Genomic DNA, 21,835 nt, shown 5'->3' with positions numbered 1-21,835 from the left:
AAACCGAATGAAAATAAATTGTCAAAAAAAAAGTGGAAATTTGATCATCGATCAAGGTGGTAAATAAAAATTATTTTGATTCTCAAGAATATTGTTATTTATTAGATAATGACTCGTCAGTTTCTTTGCTTCAGTCTTGTACCACTGCATTGCCATTCATACGCTGCATGAATAAAAGCGTATACATTGTCTTACAAGCCCATTTACTGCGCAGTAAAATATTTCATTAGTAGTTTTGACTAGATAACAGTATGTCACAGCCTTATTCCACTACGAGCTATAAACTACGCACAAGAGGGTAGTTTTCAATTACTCGTAGTAAAAAAACAATCGAGTAAACGTAATTTACAAAGGTACGATTACCAGTACATATAGTAATTGACACATAGTATATAACAGGATGTTCTACAAGGTTGTAAACTAAATTTGTCAAAAAAAAGTGGATACTTGAAAAGTTTCGATTATGAATGAAAAAATTAATTAGATTAGAGGGCTAGAAGCACATTCTGTACTTTGATAAACAACAACTTTTAAAGATGAACTTTTTTACTGTATTTTTCATCTGATAACCACACACGCACGATAGTACATACAAATCTATACAGTCTTTACATTATAACTTTTTTCATATTTTTGTTACGATTATCATAAAAAAATTTATGAACCCCTATAAATCATCTTTTCTTACGAATCTGTAAAATTTTCTATGCCAATTTCCAGAGAAAAAGTCAAAAATAAAAAAAAAAAAAGACTCGTTTAAAAGGAATTTCTTATAACACTTTGCTAGTGATACAGTTATACTTAATTTTTATATATTCTCATGGGAAATTAGAGAAACACATTTTATCATGTTAAGTCAGATCAGAACAAAATCTTAAAAGTGTGAAGGTTTTGTGACGTTGTTACTTTACTTCTTTCACATAAGCTTCCAATTCGGCGTCTAGCTCTTCGGCAGTGGGAGTTTTTGTTGCTTGCCGGCTGCCTCCTCTGCCACCACGTCGACCAGTTCCACGTCCTTTAAATAAAGAACATAAATATCATATATATAATTCGATAACTTATTTTTTATTTACTTGACACTTTACCGGCCGGTAAAACAGTTGATTAATCGGCTATCGGTCGGTAAAGAAGTTTATTAATACGCTATCGGTCGGTAAGTGTTGACCGGTAAAAAAGTCGATCAATAGGCTATCGGTCGGTAAAAGACCTAACCCAGACCTATTCATCGCTGATAACGGGGGTTAGGTCTGGGATAGGTTTGGATTAGGTCTGGATTAGATCTGGGTTAGGTCTGGGTTAGGTCTGGATTAAATCTGGGTTAGGTCTGGATTAGATCTGGGTTAGGTCTGGATTAGATCTGGGTTAGGTCCGGGTTAGGTCTGGGTTAGGTTTGGATTAGGTCTGGATTAGATCAGGGTTAGATCTGGGTTAGGTCTGGATTAAATCTGGGTTAGGTCTGGGTTAGGTTTGGATTAGGTCTGGATTAGATCAGGGTTAGATCTGGGTTAGGTCTGGATTAAATCTGGGTTAGGTCTGGGTTAGGTCTGGGTTAGATCTGGGTTAGGTCTGGGTTAGGTCTGGGTTAGGTCTGGGTTAGGTCCGGGTTAGGTCTGGGTTAGGTTTGGATTAGGTCTGGATTAGATCAGGGTTAGATCTGGGTTAGGTCTGGATTAAATCTGGGTTAGGTCTGGGTTAGGTCTGGATTAGATCTGGGTTAGGTCTGGATTAGATCTGGATTAGGTCTGGGTTAGGTCTGGATTAGATCTGGGTTAGGTCTGGGTTAGGTCTGGATTAGATCTGGGTTAGGTCTGGATTAGATCTGGGTTAGGTCTGGGTTAGGTCTGGATTAGATCTGGGTTAGGTCTGGATTAGATCTGGGTTAGATCTGGGTTAGGTCTGGATTAGATCTGGGTTAGGTCTGGGTTAGGTCTGGATTAGGTCTAGATTAAGTCTGGGTTAGGTCTGGATTAGGTCTGGGTTAAACCTATTTAAAACAAAATAAATCTATTCCCTGGGGGAATAAGGTTATCTATAAATCCAGACCTAACCTAGACTTAGTTCAGACCTAACCCAGACTTAATTCAGACCTAACCCAGATTTAGTTCAGACCTAACCCAGACCTAACCCAGACTTAATTCAGACCTAACCCAGACCTAACCCAGACCTAACCCAGATTTAGTTCAGACCTAACCCAGACCTAACCCAGATTTAGTTCAGACCTAACCCAGACCTAACCCAGACTTATTCCAGACCTAACCCAGACCTAACCCAGATTTAGTTCAGACCTAACCCAGACCTAACCCAGACTTAATTCAGACTTATTCCAGACCTAACCCAGACCTAACCCAGATTTAGTTCAGACCTAACCCAGACCTAACCCAGATTTAGTTCAGACCTAACCCAGACCTAACTCAGACTTAATTCAGACCTAACCCAGACCTAACCCAGACTTAATCCAGACCTAATAATGTGTTAATAATGTTTTTTAGTTTCGGCCAAATGTAATTAACGTGGTTTTGAAACGATTGCAGATTAAACGTATTGTGGAAATACCTTCGAAAAAAACAAGCCTATAAATGTGCCTGAAACAACTACAGATAACAGTAGAATTAGAAGGAAAGCTAAAAGACGAGGAATGTGGCCGGTAAAACAGTCGATTAACAGGCTATCGGTCGGTAAAGTGTTAAGAATAATTAAATTACATACCCCTAATGGATCCTGTTCCACGATTGCCTCTAAAGCGGGGCTGAGGTCTCTGTGTATAATTACTGCCGGTAAGTCTCGGACCTCCACGGATAGACGTGACTGGTATTTCAGAGGTAGCAACTTGTATGTTCATTTCACGACCTGCCGACGTATATCACACATTGCAATAATAGACGTGAATAGCTGTGCAAATGATAATTCACAATAACTTCTTTGAAATTTTGTTTTTCTTTAATTTCATCCCATGCCGGATCGTTTATTGGAAGAATAAAAGAGAATAATGCTCAAACTGTATGGTCGCTAGGTACAAACCGGGTGACCAGATTAATTAGTGTTACTGAAACCCTAAATATAGGCGGAATTTTATAATTAAAAAGAGACGTTCAAAGGAAAATTAAAGAGCAAACGTAAATTTAATTACACACCGTCTAATGGTACGCCGTTATACTGTTTCATCGCTTTAATAGCGTCCGCTCTTCTTTCAAATATAACATCCGCTGATCCTAATGATCGGCCTGACCTATCATAATGCACCGCTGCCGACTTCAAGGGACCAAATTCACTAAATAATTCCTAGAAACACACAAACAGGCGCATAATTATTGTACATTTTTATTACGCTTAAACTTCTAGCGTTAAATCCTCTCAAAATATTTTATAAACACTCGTTAATTATTGTGTCAAACCGTAATGATTTTAAGGCTAAATTTTCATTTATTACCTTAATGTAAAGTATTAAAAATTATTCGGTAATAATACCTGAATGTCAGAATCCGATACGCCAAAGTCCAGGTTAGATACGAGGAGCTTGGTCGTTCCTGCGCTACCTATTGCACTTCGGCCAACCTTTTTAACCCCGTCGAACATATCATGTTTCCACGCACTGTTTACGTCTCCCTATACACGCAAGTTACATTCATCGATGTTTATTATCTTACTCCAATAAATTGAAATTAAACATTCAAATCACGTTAACACATCAATGGTTTTAAATTGTTTCTTTCTATAACGGACGAAACTCCAACACGTTTATGTCAATAATCCAATCAAGCAAACTAATAAAAAACGATACACATGATCGACCTCAAAATCGACAACACGATGTTCGAACGATAATTCTGAAAGACCTCTAAAACTAAATAAACAACTATGAATTATACTTCTATTCGGGAGAACTGTTTTACTCCGAAATACAGTCGTAAAATTTGTCCTCGGGTTTAAAGTATTTCATGCTCTTAACAATTTGGGGCGGAAATAATGCCGTAGGTTTCGATATACGGGACACGTGACGAATTGTGTACAAATCATCAACCGCGTAAAAATTCTGTTAAAAATAAAAACAAACGTGATTCGTTACCCTTGTGTACGGTAGAGAACTCCGTGTAATGCCACCACGGCTGCGTCCCCGCATGACGCCACCGCCAACTCTTTGAGTTCTGCGTGCACCTCTGCGAGGTGAATTACCGGCACCTCTTCCACGTCTACCGCCACCGCCGCGCGGTCTGGTCCCTTTATTTTGCTTGATAATATCGTCGAGGCTCATCTCTATTTTATCCACCATCTTCATTTGTGCTGGGTTACGTACAACGACACTATCACGCGGAAATCAGCAAAACCAACCTCTTTCGTCTTCGTAATGATGGCGGCGAAACGAAGACGAAACAAGCGCGCACGGGAACCTGGGTAGAAAGACCGTTGGTCACGTAAACATATCACGGATATACAAATTCTGCGCTATACTGTACGTTTACGACGAGGCCTCCGGTACTCGCCGCTAGAGGGCTACCGAGTAGCGATCGATTTTCGTTGATTTTCTATTGGCTCTCAGCTTTTCATCACAGCGGTCGCAATATCGCGATTAAGAACAAAATTAAATCGCAACAAATTATGTATTTGCTGTCTGCAATCACAATTGTTAATCTAGACTTAATTAATTTTTATAAAATACTTCGATATAGTTTACATATAACATGAATTTTGAGTTGCACTGTTCTCTGCATATAAGGTAAATTTGGAACATTTCTAGCAAACGGGGTGAGTTATACGTCATTCGATTCGTCTAATTCAATACATTATTGATATGCATTTCATTAACTGCGGAAATTCGTTATTTTTTTATAAATTGTAAAGTTACAGTAAAAAAAGTAAGGTTAGGTACATTTTTTGACAGGATCACAGATAGAAGTGACTATCGTTGCTATGTTCATGTTACAAATATAAATGATTGATCTAATTTGATAATGCTACATTGCCAAACGGGAATTTGTAGAATGCGTATGCATAGAAATCATTTTGTTACGGATAGACTTTGCACGAGTCGGTCATGTAGACAGTATGTGCCGCAACAATTCCTCCCCCCATATAACCCAGACCAACTCAGACAGTACTTGTAGGTAGACAGTGTACGCAGCAAGAGTAAAAAATGTTGCCCCCCCCCCAAACAGTGTTTACGGGTAGAGAATATAATAAATTACTATTGTATGCAGTGCGTTGGATTAACTTTTTTTTATTATTAAATTTCATTATCATCCAGGTCTGGTATATTTTGGTTTTCCGTAGAATCAAATGAAATTTCTGCAATTTCTTTTAACAGCTGGTTAAATAAATCATCCTTTCCTTGCTTGGAAAATTTGTAAAATACGTAGTGGCTTAAATACCCAATGAAATTATCCTTTTTGCTAAAAATAGAAAATTTTATGGTATTGTATGTTACAGAAAATATTAAAAAACGTGCAAAATTAGAAATACCAACCGACAATATTCAGGCAAAAAGTGTTTACTATGCCTCCACGTAGTTTCTATCGTATTTGTACGAGCGCCTGTTTCTGGGTCTTTGAAATGTAAGCTGTGATTTACGGTAAGATGTTTGTACCCCTCTTTCTCTAAGATGTTACAGGCTTTCCAACAATCTGAAATAATTGTTGTGCCAGGCAACACCCATTGTTTAATTATTGAAAGCAGGGACTCTGTGCCCCTACTTTCAACAGGCACCAGGAATATTTTTCCACTTCCTATTTCTATTCCTCCAAAAACCCATTGTCCCTCTACACGATCACCTCTGTGATATTTTCTTCGTCCGAACTTAGATTCGTCTATTTCTACTATTAGGTCGTCCCATATGTTCATGCCGAGTTTTCTACTGCAACTTGAAGTAATATTTTAAACATACGATGGAATTTTATGAAAAATAGTAAACCTCTTCTCGTTCAACAACTCCTTCCCCTTCTTTTGGCAAAGCCATTGTATCGTCGCTTCAAAACTTGCTGGATATTTTATTCAAATTTAGTTTAACGCTTTTCATTAAAACGTTGACATTTTCAAATTGTTTATCCACTAATAAGCCTGGAGATTGTTATATTTTGTATCTTATAAGATTCGGTTTTATTATATGCTAACAGAAATATTTACGCAACCAGGCTCTACCACGATTAAGAGAATTTTGTTCCATAAGCTAGTGTGAATTCCAAACTTCGAACTTTGACGCAATATCTATTTGTTTCAAATTTCTATGAATTGTTGATGTTACTATGTTTGAAATTTCAGAAATCACCTCAACTGACAAATTTTCTTTGTTTTTTATTAGATTACAAATTTTATCCTCATCAATTTCAGAATATTGAACGGCACGAACTTATGGGACGACCTAATATTTTGCCTGGTCCGCCAAGTACTTCGCACGAATGTTGTAGCCAATCAGTCATAACTTGTTTTACTAAATAATTCCATCGAGAAACAGTATTTTTATTCAATTGTAATTCTCGTACAATCTGATATCGATCAAAATTATGGACTAACGTGTAAGTTAATTTTAATACCATTTCATAAGAAAGCTTTGTTTTTGAAAACCACGTTCCACGTTTTACACATATTTTTACATCACAAGTTCGCTTTCGTTTGCAAGCACCAAGAGATGCTGCAATTGTTTTTCTACAACGCCAATTTTCATTGTCTAATTTCATTACGTTTCCACGCCGTGGACAATTAAGATTTTTGGCAATCAACTTTTTATCTTGCAAAAATTTTAATAAAGCTTCTTTATTTTTACAAAATTCGTGCAATTTAAATAAGGTCCACGCTTCTGGAACTACTAATTCGGTCATTTTTATAGCACGGTTGAACAAAATTCGCAAAGTACAAGAAACTGAAGAAAATCAGAAATGACAGTCGAAACGAATGATTACTGAGAACAATTTCTGCTTTTCTTCTGTTTCTTGTACTATCTGCAATGTGGAAATGTTATGAAAATTGGCGATGCAGGATAACTATTCCAGGATCTGTCGATCAAACTAAACGTAAAAGACATGGTAATATAAAGATATTTGCAAAGCAAAGAACGTGGTTTTCTAAAAACAAACTCGGCTATAGATGTTTTGAAATTAACATATATACTAACACATAATTACGAGCAATGTCATATTATTATATAACTAAAATTAAATAAAGATACTGCTCAGCAATTGGAAGAGTAGAGTTGATTGTCGAGATCGATGAATCAACATTTTGTCATAGAAAATATCGCAGAGGTCGCTTGAAAATTAATCACAGCGTCAGTTTTGAAGATCCCATTACCGATGCTTACAGGAATTAAATTGAAACCACTCGGAGGCATGCTACACATTTTTTAATCCTTTTTATAACATATAATACTATCGATATTTTATATTTTTAAGAAGAGTAACTTCATCGAATGCCTGAGCCATTATGTATTTAGTAAATGTACCTAATAGAAAAATGGTGGATTTATTCGATGAAATATTAGCAGAAATAGTAGAAATTTCATTCGATAAATGTTTAACAAATTAGCATTTGACTAGGTAGCATTTTGAACAGAGTAACGACAGTCACCTGTTTCCACCTGTGGATTTGTCAAAATATACTTAACCTTACTTTTTTACCGTAACTTTACGACAAGTTTATAAAAAAATAACGAATTTCCGCAGATAATGAAATGCGTATCAATAATGTATTGAATTAGACGAATCGAATGACGTAGAACTCATCCCGATAGCTTACATATAACATGAATTTTGAGTTGCACTGTTTTCTGCATATAAGGTAAATTTATTTGATTTGATATTAAAAATAAAAAGCAATTCAATTCTGTTTCGCCCGACACACAACACAAATCAAACTTCTGAAATTCAGATACGGCAGAATGGCAAAAATTCTCTTTTATAAATCAATTGATACATAATTCTCCTTAGTTTTTTTAAAATTAAAGTGAAATAACTTCAAAACAAATTTTACATTTCCAATGTACAATGAAACCTATACCATAGTCTATCTACATTTATTTATCTTAAATATACTTTACATTTTATGTTTTTGTACTTTGTACCATTTTGAAACATATAGTATTATTTAAATAACACATTGCATTTATTTTTTTAATATCAAAAATATATTAGTACTCGTCAAAAATAATATTATTATAAACATCATCGTCGTCTTTGTCTTCGTGAGCAAAATCTGCAGGATTACACGACCTTGTAATGCCCGTACACAACCGATGTCTGATATTATTTTCCTTACGCATGAACAATGAAATTATAGAATCTTCATACTCTTCTACTAATCCCTCGCACTGAAATACATCGGAAGAACGAACAGCTTTACACAGATCATAGTATGTATCATTTTTTGTACAAATTAAAGATAAGTTATCATGCTTGTTAGATTAATAGCGTGTAATTACGTTGAAGCACTTACATTATATTTTAAACTTTTATTCATGTCGCCGTCCTGAATGATATCGACTTTGGACATTTCAGGATTCATACCGCCAGACGGACCCATCAGATTTAGGATCGTCAACTGACCATTTGATTTATACGTTGCTCTTACATAGTCCGACATTTTGTCACAAATACTGTCCAATACATCGGATATGTGTATTTCAGATTGAGCAAGAGGTATCTTTAAACAAAATAATATATTCAAAATTACACAACTTACGATATAAAAATATTACTAATATCGATAATCACCTTCTTTTGATGAATATTCCCCTCTGCATCTAATCTGTAATTACCTATTTCAATTTTCTTCGAGGGATCAATTTTTCCCAGTTCTCCTTCGATTTCGTTCACGGTCGATCTGCAAACTATATATTATTAATATTAGTTTATTATTACTCCGTATCGAAGATTGTTAGACAATAAGTTGCTCACCTAAACATTTTAAAAATTTGTTATCGATCTCGACAGATTGAACATAAGTGCTTAGAAATAGAATGGAAAGTAGAATTAAGGTTTTCATCTGCAATAAAAATCTGTTAATTAATTATGTTAAAAGTGACGCGTAAAAGGCGATGATACAAACTTCGAGACTGTTCTTACATTGTAAATAATATTTGATTACAAATTAACGGAGCTCTAATCAAACGTTCTAAACTAAACTGCTTGTCAGTAGACACGTGTTGAGTGCATATATGTTATACGTGGATCGCGTAAACGTGAAACACGAATGAGCATTCATCACGTGTAAGTTACTAGTCACTAGTAGTTACTAGTAACTAGTTACTAGTTACTAAAATGTTACTAGACAACATTGTCGAATCATAAATATGTACTTCTTTATTCAAACGTAAAAAATGATGATTTATTATTCATGAAATTCGACTTTTACCAAAGTAATATTATAAAACGTCGATCGAAGTTGATTTGTACAAAAATTATCAAATGTTTTTTCATCGTACACCTTTCCATTATATTTTAATATCATACTATTATCAAAATTGTGATATCTATCACTTTTAAAGAAAATTAAAAATATAATTTGCCAATTTAATAATTTGAAAATCTTTGTTTACGTTGCATCTGTGCTTCATTATATATTCTTAGGTCCGTGGATCGTCCCATTTGTTACTACCGATGTAAACACGTGTATACCACCCCTTTAAACGGGAAGTCCATGTTGCTTTTTGAATTAAGGAATTATTGAGGGCGTTTAGCATAAAGAATAATATTTGTAAGACATCGAGTGAAGAATTTTGACTTTTGTTGCATTTATGTTTTATACAAATTTGAAACTGATACACGGGAATAATAATTTGATGGAGGCTAGTGTAAGGAAAGGAAAAAATGGTACGAAACGTTAGACGAAAAATGTTCGCGTTCTATCCTTTACTGGGTGATTTTTATTCGAATCGTACGCACGAAAAGTATCTTAATGTAAGTCTGACGAGTTTGAGAACAGTTTAATACACGATGCTATGATAATTTGTGAGTTGGAACACAATCACGACGATATTGCTTCCGTATTATCTATTTTGTATTACTATAATTTACAAGAAAGTGCAACTTAAGTTTTAAGAAAGAATAGATTGTAATTATCAAAATGGAAGTGTGGTGGTTTTCTCGTGTGATAGCTCATCATCCTTATACCGTTGTAATGGTAATACTCATATTCTCTTCGACGTGCTTGATCGTTCCTTTAGCTGTCAAAACGTTTCCAGATTTCTCTGATCCTCAATTAGTGAGTATACATGAATCGGTAACATTTGATATATTTGTATATACTTTACTTATCTATTTCATATTTGTTAAGGGCTTTCAAGCAAGAGGCACGATGTTAGCACAACGACTCATTGCTTGGAAAAATTTGATGGAAACAAACAAGCCGAGAGGACAGCTCACTGACAATCCTTTAGAATATTATAATTATTTGCGCCAATCAAATCAACAGGTAGTTCAGGTATATTCCTAGCAAACGGCCCGTTCACCGATCGGGGTGAGTTATACGTCATTCGATTCGTCTAATTCAATACATTATTGATACGCATTTCATTATCTGCGGAAATTCGTTATTTTTTTATAAACTTGTCGTAAAGTTACGGTAAAAAAGTAAGGTTAAGTATATTTTGACAAATCCACAGGTGGAAACAGGTGACTGTCGTTACTCTGTTCAAAATGCTAGCTAGTCAAATGCTAATTTGTTAAACATTTATCGAATGAAATTTCTACTATTTCTGCTAATATTTCATCGAATAAATCACCATTTTTCTATTAGGTACATTTACTAAATACATAACGGCTCAGGCATTCGATGAAGTTACTCTTCTTAAAAATATAAAATATCGATAGCATTATATGTTATAAAAAAGATTAAAAAATGTGTAGCATGCCTCCGAGTGGTTTCAAATTAATTCGTGCAAGCATCGGTAATGGGATCTTCAAAACTGACGCTGTGATTAATTTTCAAGCGACCTCTGCGATATTTTCTATGACAAAATGTTGATTCATCGATCTCGACAATCTACTCTACTCTTCCAATTGCTGAGCAGTATTTTTATTTAATTTTAGTTATATAATAGTACGACATTGCTCGTAATTATATGTTAGTATATATGTTAATTTTAAAACATCTATAGCCGAGTTTGTTTTTAGAAAACCACGTTCTTTGCTTTGCAAATATCTTTATATTACCATGTCTTTTACGTTTAGTTTGATCGACAGATCCTGGAATAGTTATCCCGCGTCGCCAATTTTCATAACATTTCCACATTGCAGATAGTACAAGAAACAGAAGAAAAGCAGAAATTGTTCTCAGTAATCATTCGTTTCGACTGTCATTTCTGATTTTCTTCAGTTTCTTGTACTTTGCGAATTTTGTTCAACCGTGCTATAAAAATGACCGAATTAGTAGTTCCAGACGTGTGGACCTTATTTAAATTGCACGAATTTTGTAAAAATAAAGAAGCTTTATTAAAATTCTTTGCAAGATTAAAAGTTGATTGCCAAAAATCTTAATTGTCCACGGCGTGGAAACGTAATGAAATTGGACAATGAAAATTGGCGTTGTAGAAAAACAATTGCAGCATCTCTTGGTGCTTGCAAACGAAAGCGAACTTGTGATGTAAAAGTATGTGTAAAACGTGGAACGTGGTTTTCAAAAACAAAGCTTTCTTATGAAATGGTATTAAAATTAACTTACACGTTAGTCCATAATTTTGATCGATATCAGATTGTACGAGAATTACAATTGAATAAAAATACTGTTTCTCGATGGAATTATTTTGTAAAACAAGTTATGACTGATTGGCTACAACATTCGTGCGAAGTACTTGGCGGACCAGGCAAAATATTAGGTCGTCCCATAAGTTCGTGCCGTTCAATATTCTGAAATTGATGAGGATAAAATTTGTAATCTAATAAAAAACAAAGAAAATTTGTCAGTTGAGGTGATTTCTGAAATTTCAAACATAGTAACATCAACAATTCATAGAAATTTGAAACAAATAGATATTGCGTCAAAGTTCGAAGTTTGGAATTCACACTAGCTTATGGAACAAAATTCTCTTAATCGTGGTAGAGCCTGGTTGCGTAAATATTTCTGTTAGCATATAATAAAACCGAATCTTATAAGATACAAAATATAACAATCTCCAGGCTTATTAGTGGATAAACAATTTGAAAATGTCAACGTTTTAATGAAAAGCGTTAAACTAAATTTGAATAAAATATCCAGCAAGTTTTGGAGCGACGATACAATGGCTTTGCCAAAAGAAGGGGAAGGAGTTGTTGAACGAGAAGAGGTTTACTATTTTTCATAAAATTCCATCATATGTTTAAAATATTACTTCAAGTTGCAGTAGAAAACTCGGCACGAACATATGGGACGACTTAATAGTAGAAATAGACGAATCTAAATTCGGACGAAGAAAATATCACAGAGGTGATCGTGTAGAGGGACAATGGGTTTTTGGAGGAATAGAAAGAGGAAGTGGAAAAATATTCCTGGTGCCTGTTGAAAGTAGGGACACAGAGTCCCTGCTTTCAATAATTAAACAATGGGTGTTGCCTGGCACAACAATTATTTCAGATTGTTGGAAAGCCTGTAACATCTTAGAGAAAGAGGGGTACAAACATCTTACCGTAAATCACAGCTTACATTTCAAAGACCCAGAAACAGGCGCTCGTACAAATACGATAGAAACTACGTGGAGGCATAGTAAACACTTTTTGCCTGAATATTGTCGGTTGGTATTTGTAATTTTGCACGTTTTTTAATATTTTCTGTAACATACAATACCATAAAATTTTCTATTTTTAGCAAAAAGGATAATTTCATTGGGTATTTAAGCCACTACGTATTTTACAAATTTTCCAAGCAAGGAAAGGATGATTTATTTAACCGGCTGTTAAAAGAAATTGCAGAAATTTCATTCGATTCTACGGAAAACCAAAATATACCAAACCTAGATGATAATGAAATTTAATAGTAAAAAAAAGTTAATCCAACGCACTGCATACAATAGTAATTTATTATATTCTCTACCCGTAAACACTGTTTGGGGGGGGGGCAACATTTTTTGCTCTTGCTGCGTACACTGTCTACCTACAAGTACTGTCTGAGTTGGTCTGGGTTATATGGGGGGAGAAATTGTTCACATACTTCACTTGTCACTTGTTTCTATCTGTGAACCTGTCAAAAAATGTACCAAACCTTACATTTTTTACTGTATCTTTACAAGTTTATAAAATAATAACGAATTTCCGCAGATAATGAAATGCATCTCAATAATGTATTGAATTAGACGAATCGAATGACGTATCACTCACCTCGATCGCCATACTAAATCAATAACTACCGTTGCAATGTGTTTTAGAATCTACAGAATTCTGTCAATGCACAAAATCACAGCTGGATCAATCAAGGTATCGTCAGAAAGAAACCCAAAAATAAAAAGAAAGGAGGAAAGAAGTATCAAAAAGAAATAACTAACAGAACGTCAGAAATAGATCAAATCGATGGTAAAGATAAATGGAAAAAGTTAATACAGTTGACGAACAGAAATGAATTGAATATAGCAGAGGATTATAAGAACGAAGACCACGTCGAGAGCGAAAGTTTCTTTTGTAATTTACCGTCTTCTGCTTATGCACGTGTAGTTATAGGTAGAGACTCTGAGAATACGAACTTGTGGTCAATGGAGGGCGTGTTGGCACAGTGTCATATCGACGCAGAGCTTCGATCGAATCCTCACTTTCCCTCTTTATGTCAGATGCAAATGGAACATAACGGCGGAAGACAAAAGTGTTGCAGAAGTTGGTCGCCAGCAAATTACGTTGCACTTTTATCCAATCGTAGTTCTTGCCTGGGTGTGACAGAAAATGATCTCAGTCGTGTAGAAACCCTTTTACAAAGATGTGTTTACTTCTATAGAAATCTTCGCTTAACATCAAACTGCGCAGAGGATTTAAATTGTCAAAGACACGTTCCAAGCGAATGTTACACCCATAATGCTGCTTATCATTTGCTGCACTATTTGTTAGATACAGATTTTATATCGGATCATGTAAGAAACTTAGTCGTTACGTGAGAAATATCATTAAAATATTTCTCAATATAATTCTTAATGTTTTTCTTATAGAAACAACATTCTCAAACCAAATTTAATTCGACGCTGAAATATGTTATGATATTTTTACCAATTGCCGTAAGCTCAGCTACTTTGGACTTTTATAAAGAGTTAAACAATGACGGTCTATTTTATGGAAAGTTTTGTATAAAAGGGATGCAATTAGGTTTGAAAAGTACATTGTTCGACAGACTGTTGGTATCAGATTCGATTTTATTGGTGATTGGTTTTGTCTTCGTAACAGTTTGCATATGGGCATACACCGGCTCTCTGCTGCTAACTGTGACAACGATCATCGCAGTAATTTTTAGCCTTGGCATTTCGTACGCATTGTACACTCTAGTTTTGCACATTAAATTCTTTCCGTTCATCAATGTTTTGGCAATCGTGGTTGCTGTGGGTGAGTATACGAGTAAAATATAACAACAGAATACATAAAAATAATACGATTATTAATTTTTAAGGGATAGGGGCAGACGATGCATTTATATATTGCAAAATTTGGGAAAAAGGAAAGGAACAAAAAACATCGAACGATGGATTGGTCAGGCTGGTGCAAGAGACGATGAAACATGCTGTTCCATCTATGTTCGTGACATCTTTAACCACTGCAGTTGCTTTTTTTGCATCGGTTGTTAGCAATGTTACCGCCATCAATTGTTTCAGGTATACGTTTGCTTCTGTAACCGTAATAAGAATTATATTTTACTAATAACGCAAACCTTCAGCTTATTTTCAGGAATGACTGTCATCGCAAACTTCTTTCTGATGGTTACCTGGTTACCAGCATGCGTGGTGCTGTCGGAACAATTTAATCTGAACGTTTTATCGCCTGCAAACTATATAGTGCGAAAAATTATTCGACCTTTGCGACTGTTTGGACACAAACTGTCGATAGGCTTTAATACCTTCTTGACGAAGATAGTAATCAATTTCCGGTGGTGTTGGATGTTCAGTTTGGGCGCCATGGCAGCCATATGTTCCGTCATTGTTTTCCATTACCCGGGTTTACAATTACCAGACACCGCTGATTTTCAATTGTTCGATAGCTCTCATACGTTCGAACGATACGATTTTATATATTCCCGGAAATTCTGGTTCGAAAAACATGAAACGGTAAAGCAAAAATTTTTATGAAATTTTCATTAAATTTTTTAAAGAATTAATCAAGAATTTTGTAATTTTAGATTGATAATGGAGATCTGTTACCGTTGAGATTTGTATGGGGAATAAAGCCAATCGATAACGGCAATTATCTGGATCCTGATCTAAAGGGTACACCAGAGTGGGACGAATCTTTCGACGTGTCGCAACCAGAATCGCAATTATGGTTGGAACGATTTTGCCAGGACCTGCGAACCCAGCCTTTCTATCACGATACTTTGGGACCTTTGCTGACTAATTGTTTCATCGAGTCGTTGCACAATTGGATGAAAAGGCGTTGCGAGGATCCGGTGGATTCGAACATCAACTATACGCCATGTTGCGAGAAAAGCACATTTCCATACAATTCCACCGTGTTGCAACAATGTGCAGCCGAAGCAAACGTGGAACTATATCGTACACCCTCGTACCTGTGGGCTCGTAACGGTGTTTCCGCTGGTCTAAAGTTTTTGAACGAAGCTAATCTCACCCAAGTACAAGCGTCGAACGAAACTAATTCAATAATGGCGCCGGTACCTAAGATTAAAGTTTTAATCGTTGAATATGATAGTATATATAACTACAGCCTTTCCTTCTCGAGTATGGATCAATTCTTTCATCAGGTACGTATTAAAAAAAAAAATGAAAGTATTTCATTGCATAATCGACTATAATAATGAAAATATTTATAGGTGGAAACTTGGATGCAGGATCAATTGAAGAATGCGCCACTGGGTATGCAAGGTGGTTGGTTCGTTAGTAAATTAGAGTTTTATGAATTACAGCGAACGTTGTACGAAGGTACACTTTGGGCAATGGGACTTTCATTGATCTTGGCGCTTACAGTATTGGCTTTCGCGACGCTTAATCCTATTATCAGTCTATACGCAATTGTAACAATTGCTGCAGCAATTATAGTAACAGTTGCTGGTCTGATACTTTTTGGATGGAAGCTGGATGTTTTAGAAAATGTTGCTGTGTCGACAGCTATAGGTATTCAAGGCCATATTAACTTTCTTTATAAAAAAAATTTTAAAAAAGCGTATATAGATATATATATATTATTTTTAGGTTTGACTATAGATTTCAGTTTACATTACGTAGTAAGTTATAAAGCATGCACTTCGAAAGAAAGGAAGGAGAGAGTGAAAACTGCGCTTGCGCGAATGGGGGGCCCAACTTTAATGGCCTCCCTGACAAGTGGCGCCGCTGGAGCGTTCATGTTACCGTCTTGCGTAATGGCGTATATTCAAATCGGTACATTTTTATTGCTCGTAATGGGCATAAGTTGGATATACGCTACGTTCTTTTTGTGTCCTGTGCTAGCTATTGTTGGACCGTCGACACACTTTGCCCAATTTCACTATCCAAAGTAAGCATCTTAACACTTCACCGACCGGTAGCGGTTGATTAATCGGCTATCGGTCGGTAAGTGTTGGCCGGCAAAACAGTCGATTAATAGGCTATCGGTCGGTAAAAGACCTAACCCAGACCAATTCATCGCTGATAACGGGGGTTAGGTCTGGGTTAGGTTTGGGTTAGGTCTGGATTAGATCTAGATTAGGTCTGGGTTAGGTCTGGATTAGATCTGGGTTAGGTCTGGGTTAGGTCTGGGTTAGGTCTGGATTAGATCTGGGTTAGGTCTGGGTTAGGTCTGGATTAGATCTGGGTTAGGTCTGGATTAGATCTGGGTTAGGTCTGGGTTAGGTCTGGATTAGATCTGGGTTAGGTCTGGGTTAGGTCTGGATTAGATCTGGGTTAGGTCTGGGTTAGGTCTGGGTTAGGTCTGGGTTAGGTCTGGATTAGATTTGGGTTAGGTCTGGGTTAGGTCTGGATTAGATCTGGGTTAGATCTGGGTTAGGTCTGGGTTAAGTTTGAATTAAGTCTGGGTTAGGTCTGGGTTACGTCTGGGTTAAATCTATTTAAAACAAAATAAATATATTCCCTGGGGGAATAAGGTTATCTATAAATCCAGACCTAACCCAGACCTAACCCAGACTTAATTCAGACCTAACCCAGACCTAACCCAGACTTAATTCAGACCTAACCCAGACCTAACCCAGATCTAATCCAGACCTAACCCAGACCTAACCCAGATCTAATCCAGACCTAACCCAGACCTAACCCAGACTTAATTCAGACCTAACCCAGACCTAACCCAGACTTAATTCAGACCTAACCCAGACTTAATTCAGACCTAACCCAGACCTAACCCAGACTTAATTCAGACCTAACCCAGACCTAACCCAGACTTAATTCAGACCTAACCCAGACCTAACCCAGATCTAATCCAGACCTAACCCAGACCTAACCCAGATCTAATCCAGACCTAACCCAGACCTAACCCAGACTTAATTCAGACCTAACCCAGACCTAACCCAGACTTAATTCAGACCTAACCCAGACCTAACCCAGACTTAATTCAGACCTAACCCAGACCTAACCCAGACTTAATTCAGACCTAACCCAGACCTAACCCAGATCTAATCCAGACCTAACCCAGACCTAACCCAGACTTATTCCAGACCTAACCCAGACCTAATAATGTGTTAATAATATTTTTTAGTTTCGGTCAAATGTAATTAATGTGGTTTTGAAACGATTGCAGATTAAACGTATTGTGGAAATACCTTCGAAAAAACAAGCCTAGAAATGTGCCTGAAACAACTACAGATAATAGTAGAATTAGAAGGAAAGCTAAAGGACGAGGAATGTGGTCGGAATCTACTTTAAGTACATCCAGTACAGTGTGTCAATTTCACTGTAACGAAATAGAAATTTTTACGAGGCCACCGCCATCACCATCCCTACCTCCATCACCGTCATCTGCATTACTTCATTGAGATAGTGATATTTTTTGTTGTATTAAACGGTGAAAAATAATTACGACACGTGCTCTTCTAGATTTTCAATCAACGAAGTTACTTGTGCGTGACTTACGTCCTACATAGAGCTATGATTGTGTGTATGTGTCATTGGCTGTGTTTAAAATAGTCTTAAGGCAGTTATTTGTACGTCTGTGTATCGTTAACGTTCATTGGGCTTCCTATATCAGTTACGCGTATACGTATACACTGTGTCCGTGTGATACGAATAACTCTTCATAGTTCTTCTGTGTTTCGTAATATTTTCGAAATGTTTGCAATTCTCCAACGTTTATAAACATAACTTTATTGTGGTAACTAAACTGGTATTACATCGTCAGACTTGCACTTACATATCTATGCATTTATATTTTTAGTATACAAACCGATTTCGTAAAATCGTTTGCGTTAGGTTCATTTTCACATAGAAGAAGAAACCAGATTACTTATTATTTATCAATGTTATTTTTGTATTTTTGTATTTTCATAATGTTCATTTTTTATAAAAGAGTTAAGGAATTGTATTAGTTTTTTAACAAATAGTAAATGTATCTTAGATTTAACGAATACGTACGATTGGACTCGTAATGCGTCAACGTGATGTTTTTAACACTAAATTTACGGATTGCAGAACGTGTAAATATTATTTTTTGACAACCTATGTTGAATTTGATCGATGCAATGGCACGAATATATATTCTGATTGAAAAGAAAAATCGTATTGTAAGATAATCGTCAACACGAAAGGTATCAATAAATATACGTGCGGATCAGTGCCCGTAAATCTAGCGTTAAATTGTATTTTGAGTGTCTATGCGACGCCGTTTCAACATTCTCGGGCTCACGGGTTCGGTCAACGGGCGTTTCTGAATTTGTGGCAAACCCAATTTGTACTTGCGCACTGGTTGCGCCTTGTGGGTCATCTGCTTCCTCAGCTGCGCAATCTCTTCCTTTTCTCGCATTTCTTTGGCGATGGATTCCTATTTTTTTTTATTCTATATTATTGTCTAACAATATATTTTTATTATATGTAATGAAGATATTATTATTAGTATTGTTTGATATTATACACGAAATTACAATTCATGTATTGCGAGTTACCATTAGCGCCATCTGTTCCCTCTCTTTTCTCTTCGCTTTCAACCTATCGTCGTAGCGTTTCCTTTGCAATGATCTTATCGCTGTCTGGAGGGACGGTGCTTTTGGCACTAAACTCTTTCTCAATGGACAAGGTTTCGTTACAGGTTTCTTTTGAGCCTGTACAAAGAAAACATAATCACTTTTACGTGGTCACGATGTAACGTAACCTTTAATTAGTAAAAGTGTGTTGCAAAACGAACTGATTTATTCGACGAAGAAACACGTCAGTTTGTTTTACTTGAAAAGTTTTAAGATTAGAAATATTTCTAAACAATGTCAATAAACAATTGTTTATCTATTACTCGTTAAATAGAATTTGTTGAGTCCAGCAAATGATCACACGATTAAGAGTTGTATTGACGCTAATGTCGGTAATTAATATTTCTCAACAATGTAAATAAACAATTGTTTATCTATTACTCGTTGGTATACCAGAAATTTGATTTCATATCATTTTGCATAGTTCGTGTTCAAGATCTTAACACTTTACCGACCGATAAAACAGTTGATTAATCGGCTATCGGTCGGTAAGCGTTGGTCGGTAAAACAGTCGATTAATAGGCTATCAGTCGGTAAGCGTTGGTCGGTAAAACAGTCGATTAATAGGCTATCGGTCGGTAAAGTGTTAAAACCATGAATTATAATAGTTGAACGAACGTTATTTGGTCAAGTTTGGTCATCAAACAGTAAACAAATTTTGTCGATTCAGTTACCTCGGGTTTCTTAATCTTTCTTTTGGAACTGTCTTGTTTTCGAAATTTCTTTTTGCTTTCTTGTGAATTACGGTTAGATACTATATCGTGGTTGGTATAGTGGACAATGAATTCCTCTTTATTCTCTTCGTTTTTGTTGTCGCTGTTTATGGCAGACAAACGGATATTATTAAAAGACCTAAAATAAAATAAAATAAAATAAAATAAAATAAAATAAAATAAAAGGAAACTTTTGACAAGTTTTCTTCTTCGAATAAATTCACAATGATGATTCTTACGCGATCATATCGTCTTCTTTGGACGAGTTAGGGAAGTTTGCATTTGTGGAGTTTGGGAGAGGCGTGCTCACGATCACAGTAGTGTTGGCTAACAAAAGTAATTCATAGATAAATTAGTTTCGTTTATTTATTCGTTAAATTCTTTACGGTTTTTAATTAAAAATGTTTACTTACCAAAGAAAGAGTCTCTCATGAGAGGGACGTTGGCAAAATCGATAAATTGGGGAGCATCGATCACGTCCCATTTGTCCTCCCTCGAATTTCTATGCTTTTTCCAATTATTGTCACTGCAATTAGGCTTGAGAACATTTTCTAGCAACAACTTCCGCGACGATGGTTTCAAATTATTCACGGATGATAACGGCGTTGTCGAATGTTCGTTCAACATCGATAATTTAGGGGACATTGCTATTTTAAACGGTTAATTAAATAGTTAAAAATATAAGATCGTTCTTTCGAGTATCAGAATCCAATGATTCGCGAAATTTGTAACTGAAATCAACTGTTGTTGGGCGTCGTTTCACTTCACACTGTTTTGAATATTTTGGCAACGTTGGCTCCGTGTGTTTACAGGTGGGACAGGTCAAACTCTTGATATTTACGGTGAACGAGACACGTAATAACAATGATGAGAGCAATGACGCTGATTGACAAATTGTAAACGATTGTTTGTAGTTTTTGTAATCGAACTATCGTGACAGATAAAAGAATTATTTGGCTCTGATTTAAAAATTACAAACTACGGTTTATTTAATCCAAGCGCGGTGGATTGAAGCACGTTAAAATAAATAAAATAATAAAATAATAGAATTTTCTGAAGCGACTTGTTATCTCGTTTTGTTATATTTAATCATTTCCATCATTTCGATTTCATTGAAATTTTTAGGGGAACTAGAGTTCATGGATACCTACAAAAAAGTATTAAACAACTTTTTTGTACAGCGCCAGTCAAATTTATTAAAAATGAAAAACGAATTTTTAAGAAAAATCGACAGGGTGCTTAAATTCGGCGGAAATAACATTTCAAATCATTTTGAAAAAATTATTTTTAGCTAGAAGCATCAATTACAATCATTTTTGATCATTAGACATACCCTCGAAATTCTACGCATAATCGAGAAAAAAATTCGAGAAGGTATGAAATTTTTCGACAAAATTAAAAAATTTCAAATAATTCTAGAAAAATTATTTTCGATTACAGGAGTCAATTATAATCATTTTTTATCATTAGACATACCCTTGAAATCCTACGCATTTTCGAAAAAAAAATTCGAGAAGGTATGAAATTTTTCGACAAAATTAAAAAATTTCAAATAATTCTAAAAAAATTATTTTCGATTACAGGAGTCAATTACAATCATTTTTGGTCATTAGACATACTCTTGAATTCCTACGCATTTACGAGAAAAAAATTTGAGAAGGTATGAAATTTCTCGACAAAATTAAAAAATTTCAAATAATTCTAGAAAAATTATTTTCGATTATAGGAGACAATTATAATCATTTTTGATCATTAGACATACCCTCGAAATTCTACGCACTTTCGAGAAAAAAATTGTAGAAAATACTGAAATTTTTCGAGCGAAAAAAAAAATTTCAAATCGTTCTAAAAAAATTATTCTTGATTAC

At 35.4% G+C, this 21,835-nt stretch overlaps 4 protein-coding genes across 7 annotated transcripts; 1 reads left to right on the top strand and 3 right to left on the bottom strand.

Moving 5' to 3' along the window:
• Positions 1–118: 118 nt before the first annotated feature.
• On the bottom strand, positions 119–4,380 carry LOC122402821 (THO complex subunit 4). The gene is made up of 5 exons (XM_043405941.1): positions 4,064–4,380; positions 3,466–3,603; positions 3,132–3,279; positions 2,707–2,847; positions 119–1,015 (listed from the first exon to the last, which is right to left on the bottom strand). The coding sequence occupies exons 1-5, from the start codon at positions 4,271–4,273 to the stop codon at positions 903–905; spliced, it is 750 nt and encodes a 249-aa protein (XP_043261876.1). The 5' UTR covers positions 4,274–4,380; the 3' UTR covers positions 119–902.
• Positions 4,381–8,026: 3,646 nt separating this feature from the next.
• LOC122402836 (protein seele) lies at positions 8,027–9,160 on the bottom strand. Of its 3 annotated transcripts, XM_043405960.1 has the most exons (5): positions 9,045–9,160; positions 8,877–8,964; positions 8,694–8,809; positions 8,416–8,622; positions 8,036–8,290 (listed from the first exon to the last, which is right to left on the bottom strand). In XM_043405960.1, the coding sequence occupies exons 2-5, from the start codon at positions 8,962–8,964 to the stop codon at positions 8,111–8,113; spliced, it is 591 nt and encodes a 196-aa protein (XP_043261895.1). In that variant the 5' UTR covers positions 9,045–9,160; the 3' UTR covers positions 8,036–8,110. The 3 variants fall into 3 exon arrangements, with proteins under 3 accessions (XP_043261896.1, XP_043261897.1, XP_043261895.1); XM_043405961.1 differs by lacking the exon at positions 9,045–9,160 and having other exon boundaries at positions 8,027–8,290; positions 8,694–8,802; positions 8,877–8,962; XM_043405962.1 differs by lacking the exon at positions 9,045–9,160 and having other exon boundaries at positions 8,033–8,290; positions 8,877–8,967.
• A 426-nt stretch (positions 9,161–9,586) lies between these two features.
• LOC122402835 (protein dispatched) lies at positions 9,587–18,095 on the top strand. 2 transcript variants are annotated; one of them, XM_043405959.1, is made up of 10 exons: positions 9,587–10,182; positions 10,255–10,392; positions 13,316–14,005; positions 14,081–14,468; positions 14,533–14,734; positions 14,797–15,184; positions 15,256–15,834; positions 15,904–16,204; positions 16,283–16,583; positions 17,820–18,095. In XM_043405959.1, exons 1-10 carry the CDS (start codon positions 10,045–10,047, stop codon positions 18,052–18,054), a joined length of 3,360 nt encoding a protein of 1,119 aa, XP_043261894.1. In that variant the 5' UTR covers positions 9,587–10,044; the 3' UTR covers positions 18,055–18,095. The 2 variants fall into 2 exon arrangements, with proteins under 2 accessions (XP_043261894.1, XP_043261893.1); XM_043405958.1 differs by having other exon boundaries at positions 10,255–10,401.
• A 750-nt stretch (positions 18,096–18,845) lies between these two features.
• On the bottom strand, positions 18,846–20,612 carry LOC122402827 (targeting protein for Xklp2-like). The gene is made up of 5 exons (XM_043405949.1): positions 20,381–20,612; positions 20,207–20,294; positions 19,929–20,106; positions 19,177–19,332; positions 18,846–19,055 (listed from the first exon to the last, which is right to left on the bottom strand). Exons 1-5 carry the CDS (start codon positions 20,610–20,612, stop codon positions 18,867–18,869), a joined length of 843 nt encoding a protein of 280 aa, XP_043261884.1. The 3' UTR covers positions 18,846–18,866.
• Between the last annotated feature and the right edge of the window lie 1,223 nt (positions 20,613–21,835).

The sequence above is a fragment of the Colletes gigas genome, unplaced genomic scaffold (assembly GCF_013123115.1).
Source record: "Colletes gigas isolate AHSC1104 unplaced genomic scaffold, ASM1312311v1 Colletes_gigas_Sc00040, whole genome shotgun sequence".
Lineage (NCBI taxonomy): Eukaryota > Metazoa > Arthropoda > Insecta > Hymenoptera > Colletidae > Colletes > Colletes gigas.
Note: the sequence above shows the minus strand (reverse complement) of the source record. Positions and strands in the feature narration are given on the sequence as shown.

Coding starts and splice junctions, on each gene's coding strand:
- LOC122402821 (XM_043405941.1), bottom strand. CDS start 4,273: ATGAAGATGGTGGATAAAATAGAGATGAGCCTCGACGATATTATCAAG. Junction 3,604..4,063: donor GTTCTCTACCGTACACAAGG/GTAACGAATCAC, acceptor TTGCGTGTATAG/GGAGACGTAAACAGTGCGTG. Junction 2,848..3,131: donor TAACGGCGTACCATTAGACG/GTGTGTAATTAA, acceptor ATACGTCGGCAG/GTCGTGAAATGAACATACAA.
- LOC122402836 (XM_043405960.1), bottom strand. CDS start 8,964: ATGAAAACCTTAATTCTACTTTCCATTCTATTTCTAAGCACTTATGTT. Junction 8,623..8,693: donor GGAATATTCATCAAAAGAAG/GTGATTATCGAT, acceptor TTTTGTTTAAAG/ATACCTCTTGCTCAATCTGA. Junction 8,291..8,415: donor ATAAAAGTTTAAAATATAAT/GTAAGTGCTTCA, acceptor GATGTATTTCAG/TGCGAGGGATTAGTAGAAGA.
- LOC122402835 (XM_043405958.1), top strand. CDS start 10,045: ATGGAAGTGTGGTGGTTTTCTCGTGTGATAGCTCATCATCCTTATACC. Junction 15,835..15,903: donor TGGATCAATTCTTTCATCAG/GTACGTATTAAA, acceptor AAATATTTATAG/GTGGAAACTTGGATGCAGGA. Junction 16,205..16,282: donor TGCTGTGTCGACAGCTATAG/GTATTCAAGGCC, acceptor TATTATTTTTAG/GTTTGACTATAGATTTCAGT.
- LOC122402827 (XM_043405949.1), bottom strand. CDS start 20,612: ATGTCCCCTAAATTATCGATGTTGAACGAACATTCGACAACGCCGTTA. Junction 20,107..20,206: donor AAAGAAGACGATATGATCGC/GTAAGAATCATC, acceptor ATTTTATTTTAG/GTCTTTTAATAATATCCGTT. Junction 19,333..19,928: donor GAAAGATTAAGAAACCCGAG/GTAACTGAATCG, acceptor TTCTTTGTACAG/GCTCAAAAGAAACCTGTAAC.